The 17,703-nt window shown below is 38.7% G+C and overlaps 1 protein-coding gene across 1 annotated transcript in view; it reads left to right on the top strand.

Annotated features, from left to right (window-relative positions):
• Nucleotides 1-17,703, top strand: part of LOC118810932 (cadherin-23-like) — a 338,859-nt gene that overhangs the window by 220,413 nt on the left and 100,743 nt on the right. The window contains exons 11-12 of the mRNA XM_036575094.1: nucleotides 8,295-8,483; nucleotides 11,579-11,584. Coding sequence (XP_036430987.1) covers nucleotides 8,295-8,483; nucleotides 11,579-11,584 — 195 coding nt within the window. The remainder of the gene's footprint in view (nucleotides 1-8,294; nucleotides 8,484-11,578; nucleotides 11,585-17,703) is intronic.

Here is a 17,703-nt window from a genome sequence, read left to right as displayed (position 1 = left end):
ATACTAAAGCAATGGCCTAGTAACACCATAGCAATCACATGGGATACTATAGCAGTGACCTAGCAGCATTTAACTATATCCCAGATACCACAGAAACAGCCTAGAAACACCTTAGCAACCACATAGGATACTATAGCACTGGCCTAGAAGCACCTTAGCAATCACACAGATAAAATAGCAGTGACCTCGTAACACCTTAGCCACCATAGCAATGGCCTAGTAACGTTATTCTCGGCTTCTACTGATTGAACTTGCACTGGAGCTGTGAGGTTTATGCCACATATTCATAATTATGCATGCAAAAAACACCTCTGGATTGGTTGCGGTCATTGCTTCCTTTTGAAGTCTTGAGGTAAGAGGCCTAAACCAAATTAAAAGCAAGACCTTTGATTATGTTTGAAAGACGAGTCATTTTAAAGATAAAGTTTAGATGCCAGTTAGGACCATTGCAGAACATTTAGACAAAATCCATATGGGATCCATACGGTATGGAATATCTTGAAAATGATTTTTCCATCAGCAATTTGCAGTGGTCAGGTTGTCCAAGAAGGACCACAGCAACTGGCTGATGGAAAAATCATTAGAGCTGTGCAGAAACCTCCCAAAATAACAGCCGAGTCACAGACAGTCTGTAAAGTGGAGAGCTGATGATTCACCATACAAAGAGGACTTTGAGAGGAGAAATATAGAAGCTAGCCTGCAACCTCTCATCAACACCAAGAACATCAAGGCCAGTTTGGACTTTGCACAAAAGATCAAGGATGAGCCAGAAGAGTTCGGCAACAAAGCTCAAAGGACAGATCAAAATAAAACTCGAAATTAACCTTCATCAGAGTCATAGAAAGAGAAGAGCACATGAGGGCATGTACGGCTGTTTTGGAACTTGCTCACTTGTCCTTGTTGATGATTTAAGTGATGATGATTGCAGCAGAATCCTTTCTCAAATGTACAGAAACACGTCCAAACTAATAACGCAGCGAGACAGATATCTAAACCACACCACACACTTAACCAAGGAGTTCAACAGGAAAGTGGTAAATTAACAATGTCAACCTATTTAACTTTCGTAGGTCTCCGTTACAGCTGTAGTGTAAGAAGAGGAGGTAAACTGTCCAGCAGTGTCCAGACACCCCTTGTATCCAGCTACTTTAAGGCACACTAATTGCTGACACAAGAGTTCAACTCCACACATAGCATTGAAAAGCATTGTCAATAGAACAAAACGCTCTGGAGCAGCTCCACATAAGCCTAAGGTCACCAAGCCAAAATCTAGCATTAGTTAAAAGGGGTATGACGACCCCCATCATTGGACTGTGGAGCAGTGGAACTTTGTTCTTTGGAGAGATGGGACTCCATCCAATTCCTTTGGGATGAGTTGGAGTGGTGGTTGCGATCCATACACATTCATACATGACCTCACTAGAGCCTTCCCAGAAGAGCAGAGGCTGTTCCTGCAATAAAAGGGGGACAAACCTCCAAATATCTTTGATTTTGAACTGAACAATTACAGCAATAGCACGCCGTGTGCTACCCCAGGAGGAAGAAAGATGCACATGAGCTTTTCAGTTCATCAGTCCTTTTTGCTGCTGCTGCTCTTCTGTCTTCTCTTTCTTCCCAGCGTCAGCTGGATCTCATTAAGGGCAGTGTGAGCACTTGAGCCTCCCCTATCACTGCCTCTGCTCCACAGCTCAGTCACTGGGTTCATACATCGGCTGCAGTACGATGGCCTTGCTGCAATACAGGAGGTGGTGCTCAGGAGCCAGGGCTCAGGGCTCAGCGCCATCCTCCCGCCATCACACACAGCTGTCGTCCTTCTCCCGTTGTCTCTTGTGGTTGCCCTCCTCCTTCGGCCATCACTTGTGGCAATCGTCCTCCTCTTGCCGTCACTCGCGGCTGTTGTCCTCCTCCTGCTATCTCTTGCGGTTGTTGTCCTCCTTACACCATCACTCCTGGCAGTCATCCTCCTCCTGCCATCTTTTGTGGCTGCTGTCCTCCTCCCACCTTCTCTTTTGACTGTTATCCTCCTCTCACTGTCACTTGTGGCCCTCGTCCTTCTCCTTTCATCTCTGCCAGCTGTTGTCGTCCTCCTGCCGTCTCTCATGGCTGTTGTCCTTCTCCCGCCATCACTTGTGGCTTTCGTCCTCCTCCCACCATCTCTCATGCCTGTTGTCCTCTTTCCACTGTCTCTCACAGCTATCGTCCTCCCCCTGCCAGCTCTTGTCACTGTAGTCCTCCTTCCACCATCACTTGTGGCTTTCATCCTCCTCCCACCATCACTGCCGGCTGTCATCCTCCTCCTTTCGTCTCTCCTGATGGTTTTTGTCCTCCTGCCTTCTCTCGTGGCTGTTGCTCTCGTTCCACCTTCTCTCAGAGCTGTTGTCCTCCCCCTGCTATCTCTTTTGACTGTTGTCCTTCTCCCACCATCACTTGTGGCTCTTGTCGTCCTCCCACCGTCTCTCATGCCTGTTGTCCTCTTTCCACTGTCTCTCACAGCTATCATCCTCCACCTGCCAGTTCTTGCCACTGTCGTCCTCTTTCCACCATCACTTGTGGCTTTCATCCTGCTCCCATCATCACTGCTGGAGGTCAACCTCCTCCCACTGTCTCTCGCGGCTGTCGTCCTCCTCCTGCCATCACTCCTGGCTCTTGTCAACCGGCAGAGTTCAGGGCCTGCCTTCCCACCACCTCTGGAAGCTGTCATCGGTGCCAGGGCGTCCAGGGACCTAGCACACAAACCTTTGGACATATAGTGTATTTTATTAATGACTTGAAAGTTGAAAATTATTGATTTGCAGATAGAGAAAAAAAATCACATTTTGGCCAAGTTTATGTAATTGTTTTTATATTGAAATAAACATAAAGTCAGAATTGCAGACTTACAGACTTTAACCTGTGAATATAAATGTAGTTCATTACATACGTTACTAGGTAATTAATCTTGTAGCTGTGAAATCAGGGGATATCCTTTAGGAATACTTTTAACGCATTATAACTATGGCTGCCTGAGCTAATTAAAATGATTAATCATGATTAATCAGGTCTGTTGGATTTGCTCAAATTTGACCTGTGCAATTTGTTATAGTTATAGGAGTAGACAAAATAAGCTTAATCAGATATTATTTAATATCTTCAGTAATTCAGTAACATTTTCATTGTGTAAACTCAGAGTTCACAAGAACTGAACATGAAAATCAAGTGAATGCAGGGTAAACATGACAACAAGGTGAAGGCAGTTTCCACTTTGCATCACTGTCCACTGAGAGCAACAGTGGCTGCATGTTCCAGCTTCTCCACGATTGTAGCCCCTCACGCTCACTGCTACATTACGCCTTGTTTTGAGGGGAGCGGTGGTTTTCCACTTTGCTATCCACACTATTTTTCACATGGCCACTGTATTTCAAGAATTTGGCTGAAATATCCATTTGGGGAATGGAAGTGTGGTTCATTTCTGCTTCAGCTGAGTCAAGGAATGTATGCTTTTGCTTCGTAGGTTATTGTTTAATATCCCATTAAATGTCTCTGAAGCATTCTGGGAAGACATACATGTTTTCCCGGGAGGAAATGTTGGCATATAATAGTAAATAGTTTGGTAAAAATGCTTTTAACTTTTAAACAAAGTTAAAGTTGTTCCTGCTAGAAAAAAAATGAACAGCTGTTTTGCTCCACACATTCACAGCAAAGTTATAAGGAGTATTTCAGCCTGGATTGCCTTTTGAATGTTGTACAATACAAGACAGCCATTCAGAACAGACATCATTTGCATATGTCACTCTTAAAGGCACAGTAACTACAACAGCCTGTTTAATTCTAAAGGAGAAAGATTATGACTATTGTTGGTACATAAACCAAAACATATATATGCACATAAGTGGACTTTAAAAAAGGACAAAAGGAAAAATGGAGGATATGGACCTTTTAAAGACGCCAGTGCATCTAATCTCTCTTTAGTGTATTGAATTAAATTGAATTCAAATGAATGAATCTTGAATCAAAATGATTTGCTATTGACCCAAAGAATCACACCCCTGTTTCACTACATATTCATCATATGGCCTTAAATATTATGAATATACCAAAAAAAAACAATAAAATAAAATACATGAAAACATAAAATAAAACTGCTGGCCTCACTAGCACAAATCGCTTTCTGCTGTACATGGCCCTTTATTAAAAACTGAAAGTAAACTATTTCACATTGAGTTTCACATTCGGTTAATTACCTCAGCACCACAATGTATTGAATGTAATATCAGTTATGGGTACCTGTGTGTGGCGCGTGCATGTCTGTGTGTTTATATGTTCATGTGGAATCAAAGTGTTTGTTTTGTTGATTGCAAATTCCCCCCGTGCTCTCTTGGGTCAAACTCTCCTTAATTAAAATCAATGATCTGCTCCAAAATGGCCCGAACTCCACGCAGAACGGCGCAGAGGCAAAGGAACATCTCCAAAAAACATATTCATAAGTTATGGATTTTCTTCCATTTCTCCTCTCGTTCCCACTCCCTTTTTCTCTCCCTGCTCTCATCGGTGGAGATATCGATTTTGAGCGTAAGAGTAATAAAACTAATTTCTCAACTTCACAAAGCTTGGATAAGTGCTGGAGTACAGCGCACTCCAGGTCAGCGCATTCAGGAGCTTTTTGTGTGGCGGGAATCAGAAGGGAGGGGTTAAAAAAACGATAAGATTCTATGATTGCCTGTGACTTACAAGCTCACTCTACTCTCACCCCCAATTACCATTATTCATACTCCAGTAGAGACAGTGCATTCCTCTTTTACTGTCTGTACATCAGCTACTACTATTGGAAAGAATGAGAATAAAAGAGAGGGAGAGAGAGGAAATGTATCCATGCAAGTGTAGTACGATGTATTGAAAGTTCAATGCTTTTTAAAAACTACACTCTTAAAAATGATGGTTCTCCGAGAGTTCTTTAGTAAAGAAAATTGTTCTGAATAGAACCATGAACACACAAGAACCCTTTGCATGATTAAAGTGTTCTTTGCATTGTCAAATTGTTCTTCATGTGTTTTATATGGTTTTATATAGAGCTTTTTTGAAAAGGCTTCTACATAACATCATTCTTCTATTGTTACAATGCCAAGCCTGTAACAATAGAAGAACCCTTTTTGGTGCTACATAGAACCTTTTTGGAAAGGTTCTATATAGAACTATATAAATCATTTTCTTCATCAATCTGAAGAACCATTTAACAATGCAAAGAACCATGTAATCATGCAATGGGTTCTTTGAGTGTTCATGGTTCTATATCTATCTTTTTTAAGTATGTGCAGCTTGACAATTTAATATGCTCTAACATTTGATACTTTAGCTTCTTTATTCACATTCACTAACATCATGTTGGCATTGTATTCTCTCTATAGGTGAATCCAGTTACACATGCTAATTAGTACATGCTATTAGAATCTACAACATTTATTTGAAGGGTTTTATTTACTAGCGTATGTGACATTATGCTCCTGTAAACAATCAGTATAAACTGTAACCCATATTCCTTTTGTTTTAAACACAGTGTGATGAATGTTAGTTTCACTAATTTCATTTATTTACATGATTATTTGAGTTTTTCTTTTCTGTAATAAAGTGCTTCAGTTGGGCTTTAGCCACAAATATCAAAGTGGAATTCCACCGATTTCTCCCTCTCCTGCGTGATTAAATCATTAAGATGTAAAATCAAATAAGTCTTACAGATCAAATAAGACTTACTTACTTGTCAACGTACAGAGTCAGAATTGTTCACAGTAGTGGTGATGGGAACCAGACGTCTGAAGAGTTTAATGCCTTTTAAAGCTCCCCTCAGAAAGTTATTACATGGTATGGTTACAAATACACATGATGTCTGATACATTGTTCAACAGTAGTTCTGGAGAAAAGGTTTTTTGCCTAAAATATACTTTTTAATAGTCCATTTATGGTGGAGAAGTACATGAATTTTTCCACATTCACTCCATTTTACCATCAACATTACATACAAAAACTCAGAAGACATGCAGGCGTTCACTGGTGGTTTTGGAAAGTAAATAAAATGGCTATATTTGTGTTGTAGACATCAGGACCCCTGGTTCCCATCACCACCACTGTTAAGAACACTGAGACAAGAAGTTTCTCCACTAGAGGTGATATTGAAATCAGATCAGTATGAGCAGATATTTGCTTAAAAAGAAAAAGTCGGATGCATTTTATCCATTTTACTTTATAACTCTACAGACATAAGTTGTTTATTTCTCTGTAATGCTAATCCAGATTTAGTCCAATTTCTACATTTTATAAATTTTTACACATTTCTCATTTGTAGTTCTTATAATTTCTCATTTGTTTTGATTAAATTTTTCATCAAAAGTTATTGTTGTATGTACTTTTGTGGGGAAAAAAACAAAACATTCTTTAAATTTTCATCACTTTTTTTTATTTCTTGACAGTTTTTTATTTCTTGGCGAATTTACTCATTATCTGCCTTTGTATCATTCAGGTTTTGGTATTGATCATTGTGATACTACACTTAGTATCAGTATCTAAGTACAAAATCTGGTATCGTGATTACACTCTTCTCCACTGCAGCCCTTCTTTAATCTCATTGCATGTGTGTGTTTTCCTACATCGGCCATCACATTGTCCCCACTTACCTCTGATTGCTCTGATCATTCTGAAGAGTGGCCATTCTGAAGAGTGGATAAGAGGGCCAGATTGAGGACCGTGTATGTTCTGTTATGACTATTCCCTTCTTTCATTAGATCACTCTTTCTGCCGGCCTCAGTCACTCTCGTTCACTTTCTCTATCACTCTTCTCAAGTATAGGCCACATTCAGAAGATGTGTGGCTTTAGATATTGCTGTTGTTAGGAGTGCAAGCACCAAGCATTCAGGTAACACTTTGACAGGTTTTGGATGAGAAATATCATGAACATATGTGTGCCATCTTTAATTTTGGGCAGTGTTTAAATGGCCAGGACGCACAACAGGTCTAACTTCTATCGTGCACTCCTATAGCATAACCATAACACAGCCAGGTTGCACTATAGTCCATGTATTTACTGAATAATAAGCCTTAGGATTTAATAAGTCAGAGTTTTTAAGGGGTTAACTAAATCCCTAATACAGCTGGATTAATTTTACCTGGACAGGCAGTATATTTTAAGTGATTCCTGATGAGATTTCTTATGTACACCATGTAAAAACTCTATAAGAATGGACCAACAGAAATGGTTCAAAATCACAATAAAGTTTTATTACTTTAACTTATATTGAAGTTAAGAATGATTTTTCCTCCTCCTAGAACCCACATGTCAAATACAAGGCCCACGGGCCACGTCGGGCCCATGGCACAATCCTATTCAGCCCATAAAATTATTTTGATTTTCTATCAATATTAGCACATTTTACTATGAACTGCACTACAGTGTGCTCCCAACCCCTCCCTGACATAGATTTCAGGGACAGCCCCACAAAAAAAGAAGAAAAAAAAGGATGCCGGGTGTCTAGTTCATGCAACTGGGCAGTTTTAAAAAAACATACTGTACATTGGGGACATTTAACGAGGTTTAACGGTTATCTGCAGCTAATGCAGTCTCTTGTTTTACATAAAACAATTTATTTCTATTAAAAATGATTTTTGTATCGTTCAAGTTCAGTGCCTATTTTTTTTGCCATTGTAGTTTTGGCATATTTTGAATAAACAATGGCCAGTTGGGGTCGTGGTAAAATGTAAAGTAAAAATAAAATAAAAACACAGCTGGCCCACAGATTTGTTGAGATTTTTTAATATGGCTCATTTAGTTTTTTCCCCTGGTCAAACGATGTTTAGTTGATTTTCTAGGTGAAAATAATCCGTCACAGAGAACACATTTCTACACTGTTTAATGGACAATTACTGTTTGTTTGCTGAATTTAACATATAGAAAAATAAAAATAAATAACACAAAATGTGATCTGTGCAAAAGTTACAGCACATTTTATGCTTTTAGGTATTATATGTTAAACTCCGCAAATAAATAAAAAAATTACCTTAAAATTAGCAGAACAAATGCCATATTTAAGTACATTCTCTGTAATTCTCTGTGTTCATTTTCACTCAACAAACCAAAACAACAACTAAGGGTGTTCAACCTTCTACATACAGTTATATACCCTTCTGTAAATGCGTAAGAGCAGACAGCAAAGACAAATTTCCACAATGATGGACACTAAAGTGAATCTCTCTCTCTCTCTCTCTCTCTCTCTCTCTCTCTCTCTCTCTCTCTCTCTCTCTCTTTCTCTTTCTCTCTCTCTCTCTCTCTGTAGGGTACTGAGCTGAATGATGATCGTACTCCCTCTGCTGCCTCCGTCCTCACCACCTTCACCATCCTCCTCATCGATAAGAACGATAACGCTCCCAAGTTTAACAGCTCTGAGTACCGTGTGCGCATCACTGAACTGGCCCAGGTGGGCTTTGCCCTGCCCCTGTCCATACAGGTGGAGGACAAAGACGAGGTGAGACACACACACACACACATAACACACACACACACACACATAAACACACACACACACACACACACGCACACACACACACACACACACATACACAGAAGTGGGCATCATCTGTTTTGTACAGCTGCTCTGCTTGGAATAACTGTGCCCACCAAAGCCTTCTTATATACTGAGATACATGACTGTTCACAATGTTTAGAATCACCCTTCGAAGGCTTATAACTAACGTTTTCTATCATATAAAAACAGTGTATGTTAGGTAAGTACATATTTACATGAAATTGTTATTTCCAGAATGCTTTAATCATTAAATAAAACATCCAAAAATATGTTTAGATGTCTAGTTTATTATGAAAAAAGATATGAATGCAAACGCTACAATTTAAACATTTGGAATCACGTACCATGTTTTATGTACAATAATAACTTATGCAGTGTGGAATATTACAAACTATTTGAGAAAATATGTTTTAGATGTTTCATTTAACATTTTAAGAATTCTGTGTAAATAAAGCTCAGTAAATAATAAATAATATACTGTACTGATCTGTTTACATCCATTTTTCGTCAGGTTACCTACCTTGAGATTAGATCTCCTCTTTTGGAATATGATGAATTCTCTATGTTAATTTTATTATAACTTTTATATGTTATACAGCTTTCTCAGTCATTTTAGAAACTGGTAAGTGGTGATGTATGCAGGTGACCTGTCTAAACCCAGTCTAGCATTTGTTTCCCAACAAAGCTTTCTGTCCCTCGTGTCTGTAGTAATTAGATGTGTCCGTCCTTGTGTCACACGCTGGCAGTGACAGTGGTGCGCTGGCTCACGTTATCTCAGCGTGTTCACTTTGAGGAAAAACTCTCACCCACTTTCCATGAAGATATGCTGCTGACTGTTAACAAGCTATTGATCAAGCACGAGGCACCTTTCCAATTACTGAGCTTTCTCTTGCATAGCACCCGTTACACAAGAAAGAGCGCCTGCACCATGTTTTAAGAGTTTATTCAAGAGTATCAGGTAAACTCATACAAAATTGCACATATGGGAATGTGCACTGGGAATCAATCACTGTTATCGGAAGAAAGCCTTGTATCTCCAAAATTATAACTTTACAGGAGAATGTAAAGGGTAACAGGCATTTTTAAATTATGTCAAAAACTGAAAAACGGCAAAAATGGAGATACAAGGTTTTCTTCCGATGGCAGCGATCCTTTTTATATTTTGGAGTTAAACAAGTTGCTTTTGTTACTGTATTTAAGACACATAAGATTTAAGATAAACAAGCTCTGTTCTGATTGGCTTCATTCAGAACGTACTGAGAGCTGATACACCGCGTATGACTTCATTGTGAATGGGCGGAGCTAAACTGCTGTAATCTGAATAAGTGATATACGTAAATATATTGGCTCAGGTGACATCACAGATGTACTGGCTGTTTTTGAAGCTTACTTTCCATATTTGGACTGTATGCACTGGGTACTGAATGATACATATTAAAACTTTCACAATCTTTACTTCAAACTTTGTTATTTAAATATAGACTCATTCTAAAATTGATGCCTGCAGCACTTTCCAAAAAAGAGGGCAATTTAAGACTAGAGACATTGTGAAATGTTCAAAAAACATCTTAAACAGGTGCAGTCATGCTTGGTTATATAAAGGATGGGTCAAGACTCGCCACTTTGCCAAAAAACATGTCTTTGACGAATCCATCCATTTAAGAACAATGTTCATCAATTAACAATTGCAAGGATTTTAGGTATTTCACCCTCTGCAGTGCATAATATCATCAAAAGATTTGGGGAATCCTGAGAAGTCTCTGTGTATAAAGGGCAAGGCCAGAAACCCAATGCAATTGCTGTAATCTTTAACCCCTCAGACAGCGCTACATTAAAAACAGGCATGTTCCTGTGATGGATATCATCACATGTGCTCAGGAATACTTTGACAAACCATTGTCAATAAAAACTGTTGCATCTACAAATGCAAGTTACAACTGTACTGTGCACAGCTGAAGTCATATGTCAACAATGTCGAGAAATGCCGCCGACTTCTCTGGGCTCAAGCTCATCTGAAATGGACTGTTGCATGGTAGAAACATGAATTGGGTCTGACGAGTCGACTTTTCTGATTGTTTATAGAAATAATGGAGGTCGTGTTCTCTGGGCCAAAGATAAAAAGGACCATCTTAGATTGTTACCAGCATAAAGTTTAAAAGTCAGGATTTGTCAGGGTATGGGGATATATTAGTGGGTACCTTGCACATCTGTGTAAGCTCAGTTAATGCTAAAAGGTATACATATTTTGCAGCAAAATATGCTGCCTTTTAGATGACATATTTTAAGGGATGTTTACTCTTATTTGAAGGCACATTCTGTTACATGTATAACATGTGTAACACATGCTGCAAATGAAAGGCTGTGTGATCAGAAAGGGTGAGTGTTAGACTGGCAGTCTTACAGTCCATACCATCTCACATTGAAATTGTGTGGTGCATTATGAAATGCAGAGTACAAGAAGACCCCAAACAAAGATGGTTGTGCACCTGAAGACTTGTATAGTAGAAACAAAAATATTGCTTTCAAAACTGGATTAATTGGTGTCTTTCATCCCTGAACTATCATCAAATGCCGTTAAAAAGAAAGTTGCTGTAACACAGTGGTGAACATGCACCTGTTCAAACTGCTTTTGTTACATTTTTGTTGGCATCAAATTTGGTAGTTGTGACATTCTCCGTTTGGAGTGGGAAACCATGTCACGAAGGTTGCAGCGCTTAAAACGTTGCTTAAAATATTAGGCACAGCTCCAAAGATTGGTATGTACACAGTTGACCTAAGATTAAATAATACTTTTCCTTTATGATTTCTCTGATTTTTCTTTTTGTCCTGTTTCATAATCGCTCTGAATATATAAAACAGCTCGTCACAAAACCATTTTTCAACATTTGAGAAACCATTTTTAATATAAAACAGTATTTTTAAGAGGTTTAACTGATGAATTTGTATAAAACAGATTCATGTTTACTTTTATATCATTAATGTTATACGACATTTTACAATTTACAAAATCCTCAGTTTTAACCAGAACGTCACAGTCACTAGTTTTACACCATATTCAAACAACACCAGTGACTGTAAAATATGTTTGGAATTAAGCTCCTTTCCTCATTTACGATAATAGGTGTTAATATAATAGATGTTAATGGACATATTAAGATTATTTAGTTTTGGGATGAAAGAAACTGATTTTTTTTTAAATCTGTCCACCTGAATTCCCACTTCAAATGGAGACTGACCCAAAAGTGTATAAAAAGCATGTCATTTGCTGACCTTTGATGTGCTTCAGTTGCTGATCCTACCACTAAAAAAAAAGGGTGTAAACTTATACACACTTGTGACCGTGAGTTCTTATGTGTGTGGTGCTGTCACTCCTTCCTGGTGTGGCTGCAGCTGTGGAGCAGCGATGTTCCCTGAGCACTGTTCAACAGCAGCCTCTTTAGTCCTACATCATGTGTCTGTCACTTCCCATTAGTCATATCTAGCCACCCAGTACTGACGCACACACACTCATGTACACACGCTCTCACACTTTCCCGGTGTGTTTTTTGCGCTCTCACTCCAGCAGAGCAGGACTCGCAGCACGTTCGACTCTACTACGATTTAATTTGCTTTGGAGGAGATGGGACAGAGCGTCAAATTATAGCTAACGAGCAGAATCAATCAGCGAGGGCGGAGATAAGCCCAGAGCTAGTCAAGTCTGATTGATTCTTGCTTCGCCCAGCCAGGATGGAACCTGACAGATAAACGTAGAGAGTGAGGGAGGCACAGAGAGAGAGGGAGAGAGAGACAGAGAGAGAGAGAGAGAGAGAGAGAGAGAGAGAGAGAGAGAGAGAAGGCAGAGAGGTAAGCTGTAGCCTGCAAAACATAGAAGTACAAAGAAGGAGGTGAAGAGCAAGAAATGAGGCGTAAGCTTTTTACCTTCAGAAGTGATAAAAATGTTATAACTCAATAATAATTATTTCTCACTTGTATCTCAATGAAAAAAGCAAAAGTGATTCTAACCTTTCAGTCGATACCGCATTTGTTTTTGTCAGTATAATATGAGATATTTTATTGTAAGAAGAATTTGATGGTTATTGTTGTGCGTAGTCCTATTTTGTGGAACAAAAAAAACATTTTTGCTGTTTTTTTTTTATATTTGGAAACAAAACAGAACATTTAGAGGTCAAAAACTTTTGTTTTTTTTAATTACATTTGAATAGATTGCTAAAGGTTAAGAGATAGAATGTTTAAGTGCAGAGAGAGGAAACATGGTCAGGATGAATGGAGGATGGAAACAGCAGCTGTGGTAGAGAGACGGAAAAGGAATCATAGAGATTTCTTAGTCAATATTAGAGCTATTTCAATGTTATTCATTCAGAATTATGCATAAGTGTGCCTTGCACTGAGCTTTAGGGGTCATGTTCGGTCAGTGGGCTGTGGGCAGTGGGGGAGTTTGCATCAGGCCAGAAATTTGAGGTTGTAAGACTCATTCAGCGGTGTAGATTCATTTTGAGTTCAAGATTAAATGGGAGTGTTCTTGCCTGCACTTGTCTGTGTTTCTGATATTAACTAGTCTCCTAGTCTCCAGGCACCTTAGTTCAGCATACATTTTAGCTTTGGAAATGAATAGAGTGAAATCAAACTGGGTGCTGGGAATTTGAACTTTAGAACTGAATAGTCCGGATGTGACAAGGCAACATGGACTTCTACTTTGGAATCGAACAGGCTGAAACCAGACTGGGTGACAGGAAATTTTAACTTTATAATTTAATAGAATGTAATCTGAGTGGTTGATGGGAAATTTTAACTTTGGAATTGAGCAGAGTGGAGTCTGAATGGGTGATGGGCAATTCTATCTTTGGAATTGAATAGGCTGGAATCTGAGTGGATGATGATAAATGTTTACTGTGGAATTGAATTAAGTGGAATCTGAGTGGGTGATGGAAAATTCTAACTTTGGAAGTGACTCAAGTGGAGTTTGATTGGTGAGAGAAAATTTTCTCTTTTAATTAATTGAAAAATAGAAATTGAGCATTAATATTAGCAGAAAACTTCTATATTTAAGCTCGTTTGTTCCCTGTACAGGATGTGCAGGATGTGTACGTTATTTTCACTTAGAAATTTAACAAAACCAGGGGTGTTCAAAATTTGCTTATGATTATATCAACATAATTGGTATATATATATATATATATATTATATATATATATATATATATATATATACATACATACATACATACATATGGTATTACATTATATTATATCATATTATTATATGTTGCTAGGCAACCATAGGACAAGAGGTGTTTTTTTTTCCCTCTTAAGCGAATATTTATCCTAGCTAAGGTTTTTTAATTAAATAGAGCTATTTTAGATTTTTTATTTGAATAGAGTGCGTGGAATTCGAGGGTAGGTACTAACATACACTTCAGTCCAAAAGTTTGGGAACAACACCCACTGTGTAAAAATAAACAATAAAATAATTGAGTAAGTGATTATGTTAACAAATGCTAAGATGAGTTTGAATAAACATTCATTTAGATCATGTCTGTCCTTAACGTGTCGTTTAGGGAACGCTAACAAAAAATCAAGCAAGATCAGTAAATTCACTGCATCACTTTAGTCACTGTGGGTTTAAGGCTGCAATATGTTGTGTGGAGTGCCATAGTGTGATAGAGCCATATTCCTTACCTTGATGATGGATTTGGGGGTTTTGGGTGCTGTATTAAGAAGAGAGAGAGAGAGAGAAAGACATAGAAAGATAGAGGGGGGAGGTCACTCTCTCAGCCTCCTCTTTGCCCTCTTCACAGCTCACAGAGCACTACATTTCTACTGGGATTATTGCTGCTTTACTTTAGAGAGCCAGATCTCTGCAAGAAAACACCACACATACACACATACACACATCCTCACACTTAAACACACTTTGTCTCCATCAGCGTGTCCAGATGTCTTTTGTCGCTGGAACGCTTGCAACAACAAGCTTTCACACCTTATATACCTTTTTTTTTCTTTTCTTGAATGTGTGAAGATGCTCACACGCACACACACACATGCCAAACTTTCCCTGCATGACTTGTCTGCAAACTTTGTGCGCTTTGACGGCTGGGTGACAGGCTGGTTTTATCCTTCCTCTAAAGGCAGAGGCAAATGGACGGGCAATTACGCCTTATGGCCAGTGTGTACTGACATCCCTGCATATTGGATGGCTCTTTAAATAGCCTCCCATCAGCCACAATGGCTCTCTAAGAGCTCCAAACAAAAAAAAAAAAAAAAAAACAAAAAAAAACATGGGGTTATTTTAACCGCCAGCGTTATGCGGCCATCGATCCAGAACTGAGAGAGAGGATCTCCGTCACTTTTGAGCCGCCGTGTTTGTTTTAGAGCGCCGCCGTGAGCTGTTGTGATTATAGACGCTTTTTATGGACGTTTTGTGTCCACATTGTCGAAAACGTCGCACGGTTCCGATACGCCTCTCGTCTCGTCGCTCGCCTCAGTACAGTTTCTTGGTCCCTAAGAAGATCTCCCTTGTTAGGCAAGTTTGAAAGTAGCAGTCGGACAGTGAGTTCCCCTTAAAAAAGTGACAGCGCTGGACAGGTGTCCCACGTTCTCCGATGCCCTGCAGTCAGCTACTTCACGTTTAAGCTTCCACATATCCGCATAGCTGTCTGCTGCTTACAAAGTGTCAATTAGACTGGAGAAGCAGGCTGTAGAGATTTTTGCTAGTTAGTGTCCTTGTCTTTTGCCCATGGCTGGAAGTTAGATGCACTAAGGAGCCAGGAGGATATTTACAGTCTAGAAAAAATGATATCTTAACTAAGTGTTGTACGTCACAGTAATGCTTAAAAAATGGATAGTTTATATTTTGAATTTTGATCAATTGAGCCATGTTGTGAAATACATACATGACTGCACACGTCAGTTGAATTGTGTATTAATGCTTCAAATTCAAAAGTGACTAATTCAAAAATCACTAATTAATAATTGCTGTTATTTTATTCAACAATAACTTGTAGAGTGTAGATTGGAATACTAAGAACTAGACTGAAGGAGGCATTTTTGACATTTTATGCTTTTTTTGTTCAGTGTGTTTTTGGGAACAACATATCTATTAATCGTCATCTTTTTCTGTCTCGAGATTTGATCAGCACATTTTATATTTTGTTTCTTTTTTAATATAATGACAAACAATGGAAAATGAGCCCACAAATTTGCAAAAAAATGCCATATTCAAATTCTCAGGGAGTAAAATATTAAAAATGTTTGTATGGTGCTAAACTTGAAAGCTACATTTAGCAATCCAGCAGAGCTTGAATAAAAGTTTAAGATATTAATATGATAAAACACAGCTTAAAAACCACTGATCAGACCTATCTGAGAACTGTGTGGGTGTGGCTAATGAGCAGGTTGATTGACAGGTCTGTCCAACACTCGTAGCCTGCTCCGCCCCTCATACAGAACTAAAATCATTATCCAGATTTTATGTGATGGTAACTGGACGAGAAAAGTCATGGATGAACAGACGTGTAGATGGATAGATAAATGAACCGATAGCCAGCTGAAGCAATGAGTGAAGCAAAGGACGAACACACGCAGACGGACGGATGGACGGACGAAGCAAAGCATGAATGAAGGAGCAGACAAATCAAAAATATACATGTATGGATAAACAAACAGGTGACAGGCAGCTACAGACAGGTTATAGCTTGGTGTGTTAGCTTTAGTTCGCTAAGTCTCTCTGACTCTGAAACAGTTCTGTGTGGGCGGGGCAAGAGACGTCAGCCTTGTGATTGGTCAGGGGAATGCTTACCCAAGATTAGGACAACCTAGTTTACATCAAGAGGAGAGAAATATGGTGAAATATTTCGGTCGTTATTGGTCATTTGAACATTATACAAAGGGTTTACTTAGTTCATGTTTTCTGTTTGCCTGCAAGAACAAGATCAACGTAATCAGAACGAAAATACAGATTTAGGTCCCCTGGGTCTTTAAGTTTGTCCTCTGTAGAGGACACACAGGATGTGTAAATTATTTTCACCACTAAACCTAGATATAATTCGTAATTAAATTCTATTATTGAAAATGATGAAATTACATTTTTGTACAGTAGTGTTTTAAAAAAAAAACATGTTGCTAGGCAACCATAGAATGTGAAATGGGAATTTTCGTTTTATATTTTGAGTATTTGTCCTAGCCCAGGTTTTGTTTCTCTAGTTATGCTCTGAGTCTCTGGAAGTTTGAAGGACTAAGAATATTTGGACTCCATAAAAAAAAAAAACAACAAAGAAATGTTCATTAGAATTTGCCTAAAATTATGAGTGAGAGTGTGTGCGTTTGCATTCTTGCTTGTACTTATTTTGTGAAATTCAATTATTTGGTGAAATCCGGTTTTTCAATTCAAGTCGGTTTTATTTGTATGATACTTCTTATAATTGACGTTTTTGCAAAGCAACTTTTCTGCGGTGGTAAGAAAAGTTCAGCATGAACTTGAAGCTTCAAGAATCAAATTTCTTTTTTTTGTTATCTTTCAAGAAGTTATTCATTAATATTTGTCTCCTGTGCAGTTAAAAATATTTTGCCACGTTGTTCATAGCGCCTTCCACCCAATGACTGCTGGGATAGGATCCAGCTCCCCCCATGACCCAGAAGGATAAGTGGTTTAGAAGATTATTCTTGTCAGTAAGATCATTCAATGCAGTCTGCTGCCACACACTGAAAGAGAAGTGCCAGATGCATTTGCAGTCGGGATATAGGAAAGACTGAGGAACAAGAGATATCATTACTGATATACACTGGATAATTGAAAAAGCTAAGTAGTTCAAGAAGCACGTCAATGTGTTTCATTGACTACAGCAAACCCTTTAACTATTGACCACATCAAATTATGGAATGTCCCCAAGAAAATGGCTATAGAAGAGTGTCTAATCGACAGGTACAACACCAGCAAAGGAGTAAGACAAGGCTGCCCACTATCACCACACTTGTTTAAACTGTATGCTGATTATATAATAATAGAAGCAGGACTGGAGGAAGATGATCGAGGAAACTTCAATAACCTTCAATGTGCAGCTAATGGTAACCATACACTGACACCCTCTCACATCCAAAGACAATGTCACCGAGTTTTTAGTCACAGACTATGATTTTGCAAAGACTGGAGATCTTGCAGGGTCACT

The sequence above is a fragment of the Colossoma macropomum genome, unplaced genomic scaffold (assembly GCF_904425465.1).
Source record: "Colossoma macropomum unplaced genomic scaffold, Colossoma_macropomum, whole genome shotgun sequence".
NCBI classification, from domain to species: Eukaryota; Metazoa; Chordata; class Actinopteri; order Characiformes; family Serrasalmidae; genus Colossoma; species Colossoma macropomum.
Note: the sequence above shows the minus strand (reverse complement) of the source record. Positions and strands in the feature narration are given on the sequence as shown.